At 41.4% G+C, this 19,632-nt stretch overlaps 1 protein-coding gene across 7 annotated transcripts in view; it reads right to left on the bottom strand.

Moving 5' to 3' along the window:
• The window catches only part of fhod3b (formin homology 2 domain containing 3b), a 603,766-nt gene that overhangs the window by 563,042 nt on the left and 21,092 nt on the right, over nt 1–19,632 (bottom strand). For all 7 annotated transcript variants that reach the window (XM_068055417.1, XM_068055443.1, XM_068055407.1 and 4 more), the window contains exon 2: nt 11,005–11,111. In XM_068055417.1, the coding sequence (XP_067911518.1) occupies nt 11,005–11,111 (107 nt within the window). The remainder of the gene's footprint in view (nt 1–11,004; nt 11,112–19,632) is intronic.

Consider the following 19,632-nt stretch of genomic DNA (forward strand, 5'->3'; position numbering starts at 1 on the left):
TGGAAGTCAAAGCATTAGCTCAGCAGTTGTGGCCTGCAAGGGGCAATTAAGTGAAGCCAGCATAGTCGATGTAGAGGCAAGTGCCTCCAAATGGCACTATGACATTTCTGTTCAATTCAATTCAGCAAATTGCTCATTAAATTGGAGTTTTAAAAACATACTGCTCCTATTTAATAAGCTATTTCACAAACTGAATGACCTGTTTGAAGTGAGCACTTCCCATAATTTTAGAACTTTTTGGAACAGGCAGATGGCTGTAACAGAGACAGAATAGTCCCAGGGTAAGCACACACTTCAGTCACCCTACCTGACCAAATAAACGTCAAGAGGTCAGTGTGCCTGCTCCCAATTGGAATAGTTTGTTAGATACAAAAGAGGGAATTGTCCTATTTTTCAGCACTCTCTTTTCTCCTTCCCACTCTATGCACTATTTCTGCCCTACTGCTTTCAAACAGATTTCTAGGTGATGTAGGAGAGCGCAGACAGAATGGCCTGATTTTGCTCTCACAATGCCCCAACCTTACATATAACTGGGCAGAGCCGATATTCTATTAAAACAAAAGCACAGGGATGACCACAAGGATAGCTTCTCAAAATAACACGACTTCTTCAAAAACAGACAGAAACAAAGATACCGAAGATGCAACCAAGCCTGCAATAATTTGGATATCACTCCTCGTCTTTTGTCAATGGAAGCTAAACTTCAGAAAGTAATTGACAAAAAAAAACAGCAGCCTAGGGACACATTGCTACTGGCAAAAGTCTGTCGCTGTTGAAATCAATACAGAAAAGAAAAAACAGATCATCGTATTAGCTGGCTACTGGTATGCAGCTGAGGTATTTTGATGTGATGTTCCTCATAGGCACACATTACCAAAACAATTTTTTTTTTTAAATCTCTAGCTGAATGTTTTTTCCTTCATCTGTTTGCATGAAACAGAATCAGATAACTTATCACAATGAAGGACCGTTACAAAGTGCTCTGAACTTATCAAGATTCCTGGAGAGGAGATCAAGACACAGAGAACTAATTCTCATTCTTCACATTTTTCTACCCTCACCCTTGCCCAAAAAAACTTCATGTCAAATACCTGCTCTCACCTTAAAAGGCTCCAAGGCATAAAAATGCACTGGTTCTGAAGTAATCACTTACGACTCTATCTTTACCACAGCCTATTACTGTCCATCAGCAATCTAACACCTACAGCCATAATATCAACATAAACAGGCTCACATCAAAGAGCAGATGATGTTACTCATTGTCAGTGCCTATAAATGTACAGCTTTCATTCCATTTCTTCTTCTATAAGCTCAGACAATTAATCAGTCTCCTCTACCCCCATCTCCAACCCAGGCAAGTGTTCACAGGTTGAACACAAACGTTAGTGCTAAAGTGTTTGGTGAATGCTCAAAAGTTAGTTACCCTGGGGAAACCAGTAATTGTATCAGACAATTTTTCCAGGCCATTGTGCATAAAAGGAAATAACTTCCCTGAACCGAGTATTACAATTTTCGTCAGACTTTGGAATTAACCCACCTCACCAGCACCATTTCATCTCTCCAACTGCTTTACTCAAGATCTTCAAACCCAGCAGCCGACCAGCACGAAGCTGAACTTCTGTTGTTTACTACATAGGTCATGTAGAGGAGATGGGAACTATTTTCCAGGTTAAATGATTCCATACATGAATGGAAAAGGAATTTTACTGTAAGCTATTGGTTCATTTTTTAAACAGTATAAAGATTGGACAAGTAAAAACAAAATGAAAAAGGTTCTGGTTAGCCAAGAACAGTTCTGAAATGTATATTGTTACACCAATGTGTTTTGTTGAGCGATAATTTTCTTTAGTTCACTGACTGAAGATCTGAATTTATACATATTTGTTTTTAAAAAGACATTTTTAAAAGACAAGCTGCCATCCTTTCAACTTATGATCACCTAACTTGCAACACTGTATACTACATTGCAATGCTTGTGAGGAGAGACATGAAATGTCAGCTAATTTCCCAGCAAGAACCAAGACCCAGGAAGTTTAAAGGAACTATCTGTTCTTTCAGCAAGCCGAGAAATACTGCTAAAGACTATGTTTTAAATCACTGAGTGACTGTCATGTGACAAGCCCCTCCCTATCTGTGGTTTTAAGCTCGTGTTTTCTCTGCAGCAGAGGAGAAGCAACTGGACTCAGACATGAGCAGACTTTAAGTGGGGGTCTCTATCTCTCTCCTTCCCAGCTTGAAAGCTTTCAAATCCTGCTTGTCAACTGACTACCTATACATACTACGGCTACACTCAGGAAACCCCATTGGAGGAAATCATCCGCATTGCTATCTCCAAGAGACTGGTTCAAGTCATCAACCTCTTCAAACTAAAGCATCAGGACCACCGAATTCAGCTAGAAGCCAGACAAGTCACCTTTTTTTCTATGGACTTTAACTCAACCAATCTACCTTTCCCCACTCTAACATGTACGCGCACGTGTGAGAATGTTGACACCTTGTTATTTTATTAGTTCGCTTTAGGTACAATAAAATTAACCTCTTTATTTGTTAACTCAAAAAAACCTGTCCAGTTGGTTCTTATGATGATCATAGCAAGTAAATTGGCCAGTACATTCACGAAGAATTAAACCTGTTGTGATCAAACAAGGAGAGGGAAGCCCTTCGACCCCTCCTCACTTGACCATGACAGTATGAATGTACATTGTGCACTAAGTACCAACGATCATTTCCTAGTCATCATAAAATAATGGTTATTTGTTCAGTGTGGTTATCATGCATTATCTATCCTTGAGGGAGTCAGTCATTACAGGCCCAAAACTTAAGACAGACTGCCCCCATAATATATAGAACACACATATATTACACAAAGAATAAAATTACAACAAGGACAGGTTATTTGGCCCCATCAGTCCATGGTGTTCATTCTCCACACAATCAGCATCCTAATCACACATGCCTCTTTCATATCCCTTTACACAAGTGACCTATTATTAAATGTTGACATGGCCTCGATCAACCAGTAACTAGTGCATTCCACAGCCTCAAGACTGTCAAAGCTCTTCCTGCTCAGTCCCATTTCTCTCCTATATTATACCCTATAGTCCCCTTGTTCTAGACACCTTGATCACTAGAAAGTCTGTTTTTCTTTCCCCCTTCCTTCATAATTTTGAATCTCTGCAACAAAATTGTCATTTAAAATCATTAACCATCACCTTAAAAAAAAAGTTTCTCCTACAATTTAGGATCCACCTGAACAAAGGACACAAAGTTTGTATATCCTAGCTGACCACTGGTGTCACTGCTCATGGATTGGATTCAATCCCAGCTGTAATCTTTAATGGCCAATCTATCCTTTCACTAAAAGGCTACCTCTGTCTGGAAGTAATCTAAAAATAATTGTGCGGTTGATTAGAAGTTAATTATTGCTATCAGCACTTTCTCTAGATTGGCAGCTGCTTGGCTCCTCTCCTCAATATCTTAACAGTCACTCAGGTCATTTCAAGGTCAGGAAAAAACAAGCAGGAAGTAACTTTCTCTTTTCCAGCATTTTAAAAAAAGTGAACTGAACTCATCTAGAATGTGGCAGATGTTCTCAAACTTCTATAAGATACGCAGATTTGTTGAAACTGGACTTAAATCCTTGAAGAAAGAAATCTCTTCCACTGATCAAACTGCCAGTTTTTTCCCCCCCTAAATAACATGGCTGAAATATTCCCTAGGTTGGGCACTGAAGTCACAAGGTACAGCTGCTACCATTAGATCCACAGCATTTGTATTTGGCATCTGATTTTCATATTTAACAGTGATTGCTTTAAAAAAAGCAATTGATTTGCAAGAGCTGGATAACACAAGGTGCTGTATAAATACAAATTTCTTCAGTCTTGCATGCCATCTGATGCAAAGATTTCAATATTTGCACTTCTTTCTTCAGAATTTGTCTTCATAGATAATTGCATTCAAATGGGCCAAAACATAACTGGTCAGTTAAAACTCAAGACATGAAACTTGCTGTGTGCGTTTGTATGAATTGCTTCCACAAGTGAATAAAGGTGTAACCACTGGAAAGGCAGGATGACATTTACACTGTCCCAAATCTCAGCCATGCCATCACAGGAGACACAGCAGGGGAGAGCAGCAACCATGCTTCATCTCACATGAAGGGAAATAAAATGTCAGAAAAGCTGTCACCTCTCTACTGCCCAGATTGCTGAGGAGAACTATGAGTAGGTTGCCTTCCTGTTGACTCAGTCCATCGGTGCACCCAGTACTTGAGGGCCAAGGGAGTAGAGGAAGAAGTCAATAAATTGAAGTGTAAAAAAAAACAAGCTTGTGGTTCAAAGGAATAGATTGCTTTTTCTAAAACAGGGTGAAAGCTGAGTCTGCAATCTGCAATGTTGCGGTGTTCCCTAATCAACTGTAAAATATTGCAACAAGGAAGTCAGTAAAAGCTCACACCTGAATTACAACTTCCTCTAGTATTCTACATTTGATTGAAAAAGCAGTTAACCACTGATTTCAAAGTTATGCGTTTCCATTTCACATATTCCCACAGGAGGAGATGCAGAGAGTGGGCACACCGCCAGACAGGCTTCTGGAGTAACCCAACACCGGGATACTTCATGCTCAGCACCCTTAAATAACCTACACCAAATTTTACTGTGTACGGTGGATGCTTTGATTTGTGGTCTTAAAAGTTAATTAGAAAAAGATTCACTGCTTCATAAATTTAGGAAGCTTATAAATTCAATACCTGCAGGTAGTTTTGGACTGCGTCCCATCCCTGCGGATCCAGATGGCAAACCATCTTTAAAACATTGAGACTCAAACAAAAAAATGTTGTTACGATCAGATGAGGAGGGGTCACAGGGCCCCCCTCTTGTCCTTCCTCTTATTTGACAACAGGGTTTATTCCTTTTTAAACAGTAGATGTGCTTACCACTTGAGTGTGTTTTACATTTTACCTTTGTTGTGATTGTAAAAGAACCAATTGGACAGGTTTCCTGGAGTTTAAACAAGAAAGAGGTGAGATCATCAAAGTCTAAACCAATCTAAATAAAAACAAAATTACACTACACTTTCATGCATACACACAAATAGATTAGAATGATGAAGAATAAATGTGTGTTGGATTCGAGTCCAGAACAAATAAAATTAATACAGCCTGTGGTGACTGGTGGTCTTCCGGATGAATTTGTAGTGCTGAAGTTCTGTGTTGGTAGTTGTTCTTGGAGACAGTTGAGCAGAGGTCTTCCTTCGTGATGTCTTTGTCTTGGATCTAGCAGCTGACAGCGAGACTTCAAACACCCCACCAGGCCTTCTAGGGAGGCAGACCTTCTGGCTTCTGCACTGAGTCTCTGGCTTGTCTGCTTGTCCAAGGAAACTCCCAGCTTCCACAAAGATGGACAGATGGTACCTTCTAATGAGATTCAAGTTTAGGAATTTCAATCTCTCAAAACTCAAGCATCAATGTTCACCCCTTGAGGGGTACACCCTTTCAATGTTAATGTCCCAGGATGGCTTTGAATGTCTTGCTAATGAAAGCAATCTCAATTAGTTCAATCAATAGGGCAAGCCATTGTTTTTGTTACGGGCTAATCAGACATGTGTCTCCACTTTAATGCCTTGGAATGTGCAAGGTTTTCAAATGTAAAATGGTGGTGGCCATTTTTACTTGTGGCAAAGTCTTGGTAAAAGTTGTAATATTCCAGCTTTCCTTTTTTTTAAAAAAAAAATTTTTAATGTAAGTTTCCAACTGATGAATTAAAAATCCTCATTTGGCATAGCACGTTTTCTTGACAATGTGTAATCCAAAGTCCTTGGGAAACAAGCCCAATCAGCATGCCACTGGTTCTCAAATCCTTACAACCAACATCACCGTTCTGTCAGGATCTAACCCCACAGAGCTAAACGTTTCTCCAAAACTCACAGGCAGAACTGGCTCACAAGTAACTGTATACTTTTAGAGCCCATTATGAGTGAATCTCACTGATCAGTGACTACCATAAGCGGTACAGTGAATGTCATGTTCAGGATTGGATTTTATTGCAATGCTCCCTGAGAGTGTAACCTGGCAAGGCTCAACAATAAATAGTGGCAAACAGGGCAAAATACCACAACTCATGAAACTATATCCCTGAAAGAAGCCAACATTTTCAGGGCATGAAAACCAGCAAAGAATTCCATCTACTTTTGAAAGAAGTTTTAGTAAGAGTCTGAACCCATAAAATATAAGGGCTAAGAAAGCAGCAGTGACTACATAGCTGCTCTTCCAACCTTACATTTCTCTTTCCATTTTGTGCATTCTTCTCTGGCCAGATGGCTACAAATCAGACCTACTCCCAGGCTGTTGACAGTTCAGCTTTCAGTCAGCTCCAATAGATAAAGACTGAAGCAGTCCGACTCACCTTCAAAAGGTCTCTCTCCGAGGGTAGCAATTGGCCTCCACTTGACTATTTCCTAGTGGTATTCTGAAGATCATGAATGCACTTCATAAAAGGATCTGAGAGTACACTCTTGGACACACTGTTTTGGGAACACTCATGAGCCATGCCAATGAAGAAAAGGGTCGAATAGACTTATTTTAAAACCAGGATCTAACATTGCAGGGTTAGTTTCTGCCACTAGGGCAGCTCAGTAAGGCAACTCTTCTGCCGCAAAACCAGTAATGTATTTAAAATTTACTCTGCTAGTCCTATCTCATGAGAATATGGGCCACTCAGCTCCAGACCTCGTCACAGCCTTGATTTAAACATCGACAAAAGAGCTGAATTCCAGAGCGGAGGAGAGAGTGACTGCCCTTGACATCAAGGCAGCATTTGACGGAGTATGGCATCAAGGAGTCCGAGCAAAACTGGAGTCAATAGGAATCCGTGGTGGGGGGGGGGAAACACTCTGCTGGATGAAGTCATACCTAGCACAGAGGAAGATGGTTATGGTTGTTGGAGGTCAATCGTCTCAGCTCCAGGACCTCACTGCAGGAGTTCTTCAGGGTAGCGTCCCAGGCCCAACCATCTTCAGCTGCTTCATCAATGACCTTCCTTCAATCAGAAGGTCAGAAGTGAGGATGTTCGCTGATGATTGCACAATGCTCAGCACCATTTGCGACTCCTCAGATACTGAAGCAGTCTGTGTTGAAATGCAGCAAGACCTGGACAATGTCCAGGCTTGGGCTGATAAATGGCAAGTAACATTGGTGCCGCACAAGTGTCAGGCAATGACTGTCTCAAACAAGAGAGAATTTAACCAGCTTCCCCGAATATTCAATGGCCTTACAATCACTGAATCTCCCACCAACATCCTGGGGGTTACCACTGACCAGAAACTGAACTGGAGTCTTCTTCTTGGGCCTCCTTGTCTCGAGAGACAATGGGTAAGTGCCTAGGAGGTTGTCAGTGGTTTGTGGAGCAACACCTGGAGTGGCTATAAAAGGCCAATTCTAGAGTGACAGACTCTTCCACATTCGCTGCAAATAAAATTGGTTGTCGGGGCTGTTACACTGTTGGCTCTCTCCTTGCACTTCAGTCTTTTTTCCTGCCAACTGCTAAGTCTCTTCGACTTGCCACTCTTTAGCTCCGCCTTTATGGCTGTCCGCCAGCTCTGGCAATCACTGGCAACTGACTCCCACGACTTGTGGTCAATGTCACAGGACTTCATGTCGCGTTTGCAGACGTCTTTAAAGCGGAGACATAGACGGCCGGTGGGTCTGATACCAGTGACGAGCTCGCTGTACAATGCGTCCTTAGGGATCCTACCATCTTCCATGCGGCTCACATGGCCAAGCCATCTCAAGCGCCGCTGGCTCAGTAGGGCGTATATGCTGGGGATGTTGGCTGCCTTGAGGACTTCTGCATTGGAGATACGGTCCTGCCACCTGATGACAAGGATTGTCTGGAGGTAGCGAAGATGGAATAAGTTGAGAAGTCGCTCTTGGCTGACATACGTTGTCCAGGCTTCGCTGCCGTAGAGCAAGGTACTGAGGACACAGGCTTAAAACATTCGAACTTTTCAGTTCCGTGTCAGTGCGCCATTTTCCCACACCCTCTTGGGCAGTCTGGACATAGCAGCGGACGCCTTTCCCATGCGCTTGTTGATTTCTGCATCGAGAGACAGGTTACTGGTGATAGTTGAGCCTTGGTAGGTGAACTTTTGAACCACTTCCAGAGCATGGTCACCGATATTGATGGATGGAGCATTACTGACGTCCTGTCCCATGACGTTCGTTTTCTTGAGGTTGATGGTTAGGCCAAATTCGTTGCAGGCAGCCGCAATCCTGTCGATGAGTCTCTGCAGACACTCTTCAGTGTGGGATGTTAATGCAGCATCGTCAGCAAAGAGGAGTTCCATGATGAGGACCTTCTGTACTTTGGTCTTCGCTCTATGACGGGCAAGGTTGAACAACCTGCCATCTGATCTTGTGGGGGGAAAATTCCTTCTTCTGAAGACTTGAACGCACCTCACCCGAGAGCATCAGTGAGAAGAAGATCCCAAACAGTGTAGGTGTGAGAACACAGCCTTGTTTCAAGCCACTCAGGATAGGAAAGGGTTCTGATGAGGCACCGCTTTGCTGAATTGTGCCTTTCATATTGTCATGGAATGAGGTGATGATACTTAGTAGCTTTGGTGGATATCCGATCTTTGCCAGTAGTCTGAAGAGAACACATCTGCTGATGAGGTCAAAGGCTTTGGTGAGATCTATGAAAGCAACGTAGAGGGGCATCTGTTGTTCACGGCATTTCTCCTGTAGCTGGCAAAGGGAGAACAACATGTCAATGGTGGATCTCCCTGCTCGAAAGCCGCACTGTGCCTCAGGGTAGACACGCTCATCCAGCTTCTGGACTCTGTTTAAAATGAATCGAGCAAAGACTTTCCCCACTATGCTGAACAGGGAGATTCCACAGTAGTTGTTGCTGTCACCCCTGTTCTTATTGAGGGTGATGATATTGGCATCACGCATGTCCTGTGGTACTGCTCCCTCATTCCAGCACAGGCAAAGCAGTTCATGGAGTGCTGAGAGTATAGCAGGCTTGGCACACTTGATTATTTCAGGGGTAATGCCGCCCTTTCCAGGGGCTTTCCAGAAACTCAACTGGAGTAGCCATACATAAACACTGTGGCTACAAGAGCATGTCAGAGGCTAGGAATCCTGCAGCGAGTAACTCACCTCCTGACTCCCCGAAGCCTGTCCACCATCTACAAGGCACAAGTCAGGAGTGTGATGGAATACTCTCCACTTGCCTGGATGAGTGCAGCTCCAACAACACTCAAGAAGCTTGACATTATCCAGGACAAAGCAGCCCACTTGATTGGCACCCCATCCACAAACAGTTCACTCCCTCCGCTACTGACATACAGTGGCAGCAATGTGTACCATCTACAAGATGCACTGCAGCAACGCACCAAGGCTCCTTAGGTAGCGCCTTCCAAACCCACGACCTCTACCACCTAGAAGGACAAGGGCAGCAGATGCATGGGAACACCACCACCTGCAAGTTCCCCTCCAAGCCACACACCATCCTGACTTGGAACTATATCGCTGGGTCAAAATCCTGGCACTCCCTTCCTAACAGCACTGTGGGTGTACCTCCCCTACATGGACTGCAGCAGTTCAAGGAGGTGGCTCACCACCACCTTCTTAAGGGCAATTAGGGATGGGCAATAAATGCTGTCCTAGCCAGCGATGTCCACATCCCGTGAATGAACAAAAGAAATTCCTACAATTTTCCCAAAGCCACAGAGTGTTAAGCAGAACTTCTCCCAAATGATAGCAGGTTCCAGACCTATACTTGTCTCATGGTGGAAGCATTCCCATCACAAGCAAAATGTTTCCACAGAGTCATACAGATCTACTTATACCAAAATGTTAACAAATAGCATCCCTCCCTATGCAAAAAGTGCAGCATCAATGAGAATTCTGCTTCATCTCCCGTTAGAAGGGCACTACACTATATTTCAGTCAAATGTGTAACAGTTTAGTTTAGTTACATACACTATGTGCATTAACTATTTTTTAAAGAAATTCTTCTGTTTCATTAACAGCATACAGCAACAGTGTTTAGGTCGTAGTTTAACTGAGGTATGAGATGTCCAGCTGAATAAATGAGCGCATCTACGTCATCAAAAAAGGTAAAAGCCACTGAAGTACATTTTGTAGTTGTGGACTGCAAAGTTAATTATTTATTTTCATTTAGCAAGCAAAACAGGTTTGCACAGAATTGAAAGCACTATGTAAAGGGAGAGGGGGTGGTGGGAGGACAATTCTGCCTTATTAAAACAATTTAGGACACTTATTGTGTCAATCTAGGAAAGGAATGGGGGTAGGGCACAGAAAAGAGGTAGTGGGCAATTTAGGGTGGACTAGACCCTGACGAAGGCATGTATCCAACTGTCAGTCCTCAAGATAGTAGTAGGCTGCATGATCTTTTGAAAAAAAGAGAAATTTGGGGAGTTTTTGACAGTAGGATCTATACTCTACAACTGCCATGCCAATCTATTGATACGGTCATGTTTAATGACTGCACAGATCTGTTCAAGGAATAATGTGCAATTAAAGTGCATGTGCTATCACACTGCAACAGTCGACCAAATTTATCCTTGTAAAGGGCAGCCTGGCTCCTTTAAGCATTCTACTTATATATACACACATAAGGGCAGTAAACTATATTACCAAGCTCAGCCAGCAACAGAACAAAGCCCTACATATATTGACAAGTTGTAGGCAGAGCTAAAAATGGTTTTATTATTCCCACAATTATGCGATTAATTACTACCAAACACTAAAAACTTTAGAATTAGAATTTTTTTTTTTAAAAAGAGGTTTTCTAATAGAGAAACTGAATCTTGAAGCACCCAGTCAGGGATGGTCCTCACACCGTACTCAAGTCAGTTTAGATCAGAGTAGATTCAAGCAGGAATGCCGAGTTACGGCCTATCACTGTTGAGGTGTTGCATTGTTGTTACAGGACAAACAGAGATATATAGGCCACTGCCTACAAAAGGTTTCCTTACCCAGGATCCTCCAGGAAGCCTTCCAGTTCATCTTTCTGTTCAGCCAAGTTAGACTCCAGATCCAGATAGGTACCATTGTGGGACAGTTGCAGTGCACAGTCATCAAGCTGAAACACAGAAGTAAAATGTTGACTTATTCATCATTACTACAGTGCACAGAAATCAGCCCCAGCCATACTCCCAGATACTCAATATGATACTCAACCAGATAATCAGAGAGCAACAGGGACTCCCATATGCATTTGCCCCCTTGGTATTTCTTAATCCCATGGTTACTTTGATAATCTAAGATCAGTTCCCAACCCACAATCTGTTTACTTGCTCAGTCTTTGGAATCAGACTCCAGTCAATGGGTTAATTTCTTAATAGTGTCAACCTTCAGATGAACATTAAAGTAGGAGAAATGTATCCATTTCAATTGATTTCCTTCCAAAAGAATTGTTTTGAGAAACTACTTAATTGCATCTAGATTAAGTTACATGGTCTTTTTTATGTTGTCCGATTCCATAGGGCTATTCATTCACATGCAGTCAAAACTTAAATCAACCAAACAAAATTTGCCGAAGGATGGATTCTGTAGATGTTCGTAAAACTGCAACAGTGAAACTAAATCAAATTAAGTGACTAGGATATTGAATAACAGTTGAAAGGAAGCTGTCTGGTAGCCTGGTGCACCAAAGCATTATAACAGACAGCAAAGCGTGAGGACATAGCTGCGTTTAGGATGGGGATACTAATGGAAGCGGAGAGGCTTTCCAGTGGTGGGTGTGCAAGTCAGCAGCACATTCACTAAATGTTTCTGAATGTATTAGCAAAAACCTAGTTGCCAGTGTACCTCACTGTCAGGAATAGGCCATATTAATATAAGAGCTGAATAAAAGCAGTGGGGAAGGCAAGAATTAGAGAAAAACCATGATTGCAGTTTAACCAAAAATAAAACAAGCTTAGAAGTTAAGGGTGGTTGCAACAGCTACATGCACAGCACTGCCAGTGGAGAAGTCTGATAACAGGGTATCGTGGAGCACGCACAGTAAGTCCGTCCCCCTTGTAAACAGAAGCCTCCACAGCGCACGGCTGCTGGAGTATTGTGTATTGCTGCCATAGATTCTGGTGGCTGGGTATCAGCAGCTGGGTGCAAAGAATCTCTGGTAAAACTGGATTTGCTGTTGGTCCTCCTCAGTCTTCTACAAAAGACACTGAGGACTCCCAAATGGGAAATCAAAGGTTTTCTCATTGTAGTGATCGGAAAATGGCAGGTGCCTTTGGAAGAAGTGTTTCTACAAACTGGCAACAGAAACACAAGGGGGACACTGCAGAAATAGCCTCCAAATGCTGTTAATTTTCTTACAGGGCTCGTTAAAGCCAATTCCATAAACAGCACATGGCTGGGGATTGTGGCCACTTGGGTGCAATCCGTAACCCCATACAAGATTCCCTCAAAAATTGTGGAAAAGATGCAGGGTCTCTTAATTCTGCTGCTGATTTGCCACAGGGAGGTAGAACGTGCCCCAATGCATCAGTGACCTGACTGATACATCTGCATACTGTGAATGATTGATGTGGTGAGTAGGAATGAGCATCAAGGCATAAAAATTAAAGACCGAAGGGGTCCCAAGTGCCACTGCTATCTCTGACGTGATTGCGTGCCAGGCAGCTTCTAGTAAGTGGTATAGATCAGCCTTTGCCCCTGGTGTTGCAGTCTGCGAAGGGTATTCTCAGGGTCTGTATACATACTTCCTTTAATGGTTTTGTTTAATTAGGAGGAGAAAGGAATCCCCATCATTTTTTAAGAAAGGAAATAAGTGCAATCAAAAATGTTGCTGCTAAAAATTGGGCCAAAAAAAAAAATCTTAAAATCGATCACTCAGGAATTCACTATTGAACATCACTGTCAGACATATGGAGAACGAACCAACAGGGACTGAATGGCCTATTTCATGTTCCAGTTTCGAAGTAATCACAAGTGCTTCTCCCTGCAAGTTACAAAGCATCTGTTCTAACACTCATCATTTCATGATCTGACAGTGCATTCCCTCAAAGAAAGTGTGATTTTTGTTCTGCTTATTATACTGTCATACCAACGGAGGTTAATGTTAAATCCAACTCTTGCACACGTCAAGCTAGTTTAGAAAACCTTGAATTTTTCAGAAACATGTCCATCTTTGGGTAAGAGGCCTAAAGGCAGTGCCCTCCACTATGGCCACTTGTTTTTCTTCTTGTAAATATCTTCAGCTCAGTGCAAGGGTCCTGAGCCCCGGCCAATGCTGGAAGCGTGGTTTTTCTAGCAGAGGATTGGCCCCTGGCATTCCGCACTTCTCTCTGGTAGCCTCCTGCGTGCAAGTGGAAGTTTTTATTTATTGGTTTGAGGCAGCATTTGAAAACAGTCATGCTGCACTGCCCAGAACATGCAGACACTCCGTTAAAGGACCCGACATGGTCAACATTTCTAGTGAGCAAACCAAAAAGATTCTGCTTGCAAAACAGTTGCTGCTGCTCAGAGCACAGCCGTGAGCTTTATTGTCAAAGATTTTGGGACGGCTTGAATGTGTCACTTCGATTTAAAATCAGTCGTTTCAGATTTTGACTTAACTGTTTCCTGAATTTAATTAAGATAATGCTATTGTTAAAAGAAATAGCGACACAGTTTTAAAAGTCCAATCTTCTGTGGGAGAAAAACCTCAATGGGTACAAGTCCATGTTAAACAATGAAATAGCCATTATGTCCACTTCTATTTTTGTAATATTAGTACTATTGAATACTTTGAATCATGATGTAGCTTTGAAACTGTTCAAAACCATAGCTCTTGAAATGTAAGGAATAGGTTATTGCCCACATTTTTGGGCAACACTACTTTGATTTGGTAGAGTTTTGTCTTACAGAATCATTTGTATAAACACTGGGATGTTCAGAGAGCATGAACGACTTGCATTTATACAACACCTTTTATTTTTTTCCCACAACTGTCTTGTAACAACTTGCATTCTTTCCAGAGAAATCTCTTAGTAAAATAAAATTCTCAGAGCAGAGATGCATAGTAACATGGTAACAATTGGTAGAAGTTTTTTTTTTGAAAAAGGAAGGTTTTTTTTTTAATAAAAGCTTTTTCAGATGCAAGAATATAGATTTTGTATAGAGCCCTAACTTGAGAAAATAAATAATCCTCTAATGAAGTTTATAAACCAACCGTCAATTTAGATTGATTCATGTCTGAAAGAAAACAGGACTTTTATACCAAATCTCTTTTTTTTTAAAAAAAGTTTGTCTACTGCTGCATGAAACAGTGTGGTTGGAATGTCTCAGTGTTCATTCTTGCCATGCAAGCTTAGACAGAATTTTAGCAGCTAAACCCAACATATACTCAAACAAACACTCAATTTCCAGCAGGCAATTAGGAATCCTGGAGGATTTTCTTCTCCTTAATCTGGAACACTGTTTCACTTGTAGCAAACTTACACCACTACCTTAGATCAACTACCTCAGTGGAGATGAGGACTCAAACCCGTAACTTTCTAGTCTGCATATTACAACATCACGAGAGTCATTTGGGATGGTCCACATTTGTCATCGACGCTGGGGAGAGTCAGATTTTTAGCAATTCCAAAATAAAGCCTGGCTACCCGACCGGAACCAGACGTGGCCCGACTATGTGTTGGGTTCGGGTCGGGGCTATATTCAGAGTCCAGCATTCGGGTTCAGGCGGGACACTGCTTCCGGGAAGTAACAGCATCAGGCTTACTCATGATTCCCCACAACTCCATCTGCAGGAATAGCCTGCTGCTGGAACATATGAAGGATATTCGTGTCAGGCCGGATCGGGTTGGGCGCGAAAAAAATTAAAAGGACTCTGACTCCGGTCGGGTTCGGGTTGGCTGTGCCCGGGTCGGGCTTTAATTTTATACTTGAGCCAGGCTTTATTGCAAAACTGCACGAATCTGTATATGCATTTACAGTAGACATGCACAGCTCAGGTTTAACCAACGATGTGGAACTGGGAGCGCAAATCTGCACTACTGAGTCTCACCGCTTTTAAAACAAAGAGCTAATGATGTCAAAACAGAACTTGCAGCATAACAGTGCCTGTAAACAAGTTATAATCACACTAGAGTCAAGAGAGATAACAGAAGGATTAACTGGAAAATTAGACAAAAGCAAGACTCAGGATGAAGTGCATCTCAAAATATTGGAGTCAATGTTTATCCACTTTTCAAATTCCCAAATATAAAAATATTCAGTGGAGCAAACAGAGTTTCAATAAAGAATATCACAAACACGGTGAACTTTGTTAAAATATTTAATGCTCTGCAGATTCAGATTTGGGAAGACCCACCAGCATAGGTGTTGTGGAACCATAGTTCGAAACCCAAAACATGGTCAGTTGTGGTTCAGTTGGTAGCACTCTTTCTTTGGAGTTAGCAAGTCCCACTCCAGAGACTCGAGCACAAGATCTAGGTTGACATGCCAAGGCTATACTGCACTAACAGAGATGCTGTCTTTTAGTGAACATAAAAGATCCCTTGACACTATTTTGAACAGCAAGGTAGTTACGCCCAGTGTCCTGGCTAATAGTCTAGTTTTGTGTTGAAATGAATATCTGGTCATTATTACATTGTTTGTGGGAGCTTGCTGTGCCCAAATAGTGTTTGAATGTGCCTCCATTTTTTAAATCTTTTTTGAGGACTTGTGTTTAACAATTGTGGAAATGGATTCATTTGGAAGACTGAAGAAATTCCAAAGATGCGGAACTTTTTTTTAAAAAAAGCACTGGAAGGACTTGGGAATTGGTTTAAAAATGAACCCTTACTGGGAGTCACATATCTTAAGCTAGATAAAGAGCAGGAGCCTTGATGACTAGGGGAGTTGTTTACAGAGAAGTGAGGTCAAGATATATGATGATCAAGAGTTGGTTTCCTTTTGGATATTGTTTTGAGTCAGCTTGGGGTAAGCCTGCTCAGAGAGAAGCCACCAGCTCATCCTTTTTTCACTTCTTTGAGAAACCCTGACAATCCAATGTGATGGCTGAAACCCCTGATGCAAGGATTCTCCTGGAAAGCCTGCCAGACTAATTCTCGATGGTGCCTGAAAAGAACTGCTCCAAAAAAATCCCAGTGACAGCCGTCTACTTGTATTTGGACACCAGAATAAAAGGACTGGGACCATACCATAACCTTTCCTTTAAGAATTAGCAAGTACTTGGCCAAAGTTTTTTTTTGTCTTTTTTGAAAAAAAATGATCTCTGCAGAGAAAACTTTTTTTTAAAAAAACAGGTGCGTGTGTTGTGTTAATTTAGAAGGGAACTTTCATATTTCAACCTTTGTGTTAACAAGCTTTGCATCTTTATTGAATAAATCTCATTTTATAATTTAAAAAAGCATTGTTTAAAAAGAAACCAGGTCGGTGGATTTTATTGTGAAACTAGAATAAAGTATATAATTGGTCATATCGGTAACTGGTTAAAATATTTACATATATATTTGTGACCAGTGGAGAAGTGGAACTAGCGAAGGACAGTGCATGCCTCCGGCCTTGGTCATAACAACAGGCTGCTGCATTTCCTACATTACAACAGGATTACACTTCAAAAGTATTTGATTGGCTATAAAGGTGCTTTAGGATGTCCTGTGGTGGTCTAAAAGATGCTATATAAAATGAACTTTTTTTTCCTTTAAAATTCACACCAGTAACATGCAGAACCAGAAACTAGGGGCTGCCGTAGTGAAATATTGTTGCCTTTATTGGACTGTTAAAAAAATCAGCAGCCTACTGAATTTTCATAGAAAAGGTTATTACACGATTGTTTGGTCAATCCTTAAAGTTGGTAATAGACATTTTTCATAGCAGTTAACTGGCCATTTAGAATAGTTATGTGTTCACCTTTCTCTTCTAGTCATTAGAAAACACTCAGACTACAATCCAACATCCCCAAGGTGATCTTAAAACATAATAGGAGTAGACCATACAGCCCCGCAAGCCTGCCCTGCTATTCAATATGAACACAGCTGATCTTCTGCCTCAACACTTTCCTGCCCGCTCCCCATATCCCTCAATTCCCCCGAGATCAAAAATCTGTCTCACAACTTTGAATATCGTCATAGCAATGTGCTTTGTTGAATGATAACCCACTGACTGCAGATCTGAATTTTTTTTTTTTAAAAACAATTTTACAAAGGAACAGATAAAAGATGGCTTTGTTGGCAGCTTAAGATGGCCATCTAATTTTCAACACTGTATCCTACATTGCCAGGCCTGTGAGGTGGAGACAAAATGACTGCTCATTCCCAGCAAGAACCAAGACCCAGGAAGTTTAAGAGAACTGCCTGTTCGTTTTAGCAAGAAGAAATACACTGTCAACTACCATGCTTGAATCACCGGGTGACTGTCATGTGACAAGCCAGCCCCCACCTCCACTCCTCCCCTCCATGGTTTTATGCTGGAATAAAAAAAAGGGGCTGGAAGTTCTGGGCACCACACTTGAGAAATATAAATATTGACCCTGGAAGGATGTAGCACAGATGCACTAGAATTATACCAGGGCTAAAAGGGTCAAATTATGAAGACAGATTTCATAGACTGGCTTGTATTCCCAAGCATAGAAGATTAAGGGCTGATCCAACAGAGGTGTTTAAGAGGATTATCAAAGAGTTCATAGGGTAGATAAAGAAAAACAAATTTCCTCTGCTGGAGAAGTCCAGAAGAAGGGGCCATAACCTTAAAATTAGAATTAGGCTGTTCAGGGGTGATGTCAGAAAGCACTACTTCAGCATACAGGAGATCTGGAACTCTTTTCCCCAAAAAGCTGTTGAGGCTGAGAATCCATTGAAAATTTCAAAAGAGATTAATAGATTTGTTCAGCAAGGGTAGACAGGGTTACAGAATCAAGTCAGGTACATGGAGTTAGCACGCCAATCATCATCTAACTGATTGGGCTAGTTCTGTTCTTCTTTAGGTTATATCGGCACTGTGTATTCCCCTCCTCCCCTTCACAACTCCCATCGTCTTGTACGTGTTCACACTTCCTGTGAACGGCCCTGGGCTAGAGAGTCAAGAGAACCTTCAGCGAGTTTAGTCAGTGATCCTCATTGAAAAGGACATCAGCAACCACCAGCACACCCCTTCAAAAGACATTTTTGTTAACTTCATTTGGCGAGCAGAAAAACGAGCGTATGCTTTGAAAACTGAAATGATGGTTCATGAGTGAAAGGAATTAATCTAACTAGATGCCATGCAACATAAGGGCACAACGCCAAGATAAATCAAGATCACCCATTCCCAGCTGTTAATTTGACTTTCCCAATATGGACACATGGCTGTAAATATGGAGCGATGTGTTCTGATCCCCGAATAACAGTAACTTCATTCCATGTAAAGCTGCTGCTTGCTTCCCCAAGGAACTGGACAACAGCCTTTCAGCTGAACTCTCTTATCATTGGAATAGATTTTTAAAGGTACTGCTGAATTGTATGATGCTAGTTAGAATTATAAATTTAAAAAAAATACACTAAACTATGCAGCTATAATTACAAGCAGCAGTATATCGGAGGATCTTCCATCAGCACCTTTGTGCTTGAAAGATTCAGCTCCAGAGCCACTGAATTGGCTTCTGCCTCAAGTGTACACTGCAATATGCATTTACTACAGTAAATTTTTAAACTCTTATTTGCCCATTTAATTAATTATAGTTCAAATTATTTGTAGTTGTATGTTCAAATTTCAACTTTAAACCAACATGTAAAATTGAATTAAATAAAGTACATACAGCCGATTGAGCTGACCCTGACCTAAACCTGGTACAATCCACTCAGTCATGGACTATAACCCAGTAATTTAATCTACTAAAGGGGAAAGTTCTGTATAAATATTCCTTGGCCCTTAAAGATAAGGAAGCTCCAGGATATTCATCCATCTCCACCATTCAGTCCAGGCCTACAATTCTCATTTCGTTCTGATCTCAGAATATAAACATGGTGTAATGAGTTTGAAGACACTTTCTGGAAGTGATACTGCTGCTTTAGTGTATCGCTATGTCAAAGCTGGCCGAGTATGATAAAAGGAGTGATTGTATTGGCTAAAGAATAATGCATTACTGTTCGGCAATTACTCATCAGTTACACTGCAATTCAATCTGCTTGCAACTGGTCAGAATGAATGATCAATCATGTTTTACACTGGACCACTGGAATAGATGGAACCTACTTACAAACTTGGTCTCAGATGCTAACATTTAACTCACTGGAACACCTTTTCAGTGAGGACAAGGCAGGTTATGAAACAGCCTGCTCTTTAAAAGTTTATGGCAGATATGGCTTCAATTCCAATATAACTGTTCCCTGCTGGTCTCGATGGTAGTGTGGCAGTGAAGTTTTTAATGAGTTACAGCAATTGCAGATTTATACAATGTCAGCTCTAATTAAAATCAGCAGCATTTACAGCACAAACAAAACAGCCTCACAAATATGGTAAAGGATGCTGCACAGCAAACTTTAATATAACACCGTTACCCACTTCACTCCATGGTGGTTTGATTCAGATTGGCTTTGACCAAGTCCATTCGATAATTTTATAACAATCAAATAATGGAATATCAGAAGGAGTGATACAAATTGGCAATCACAAATCATTCCTCAACGTTC

This window comes from Heterodontus francisci, chromosome 2 (assembly GCF_036365525.1).
Source record: "Heterodontus francisci isolate sHetFra1 chromosome 2, sHetFra1.hap1, whole genome shotgun sequence".
NCBI classification, from domain to species: Eukaryota; Metazoa; Chordata; class Chondrichthyes; order Heterodontiformes; family Heterodontidae; genus Heterodontus; species Heterodontus francisci.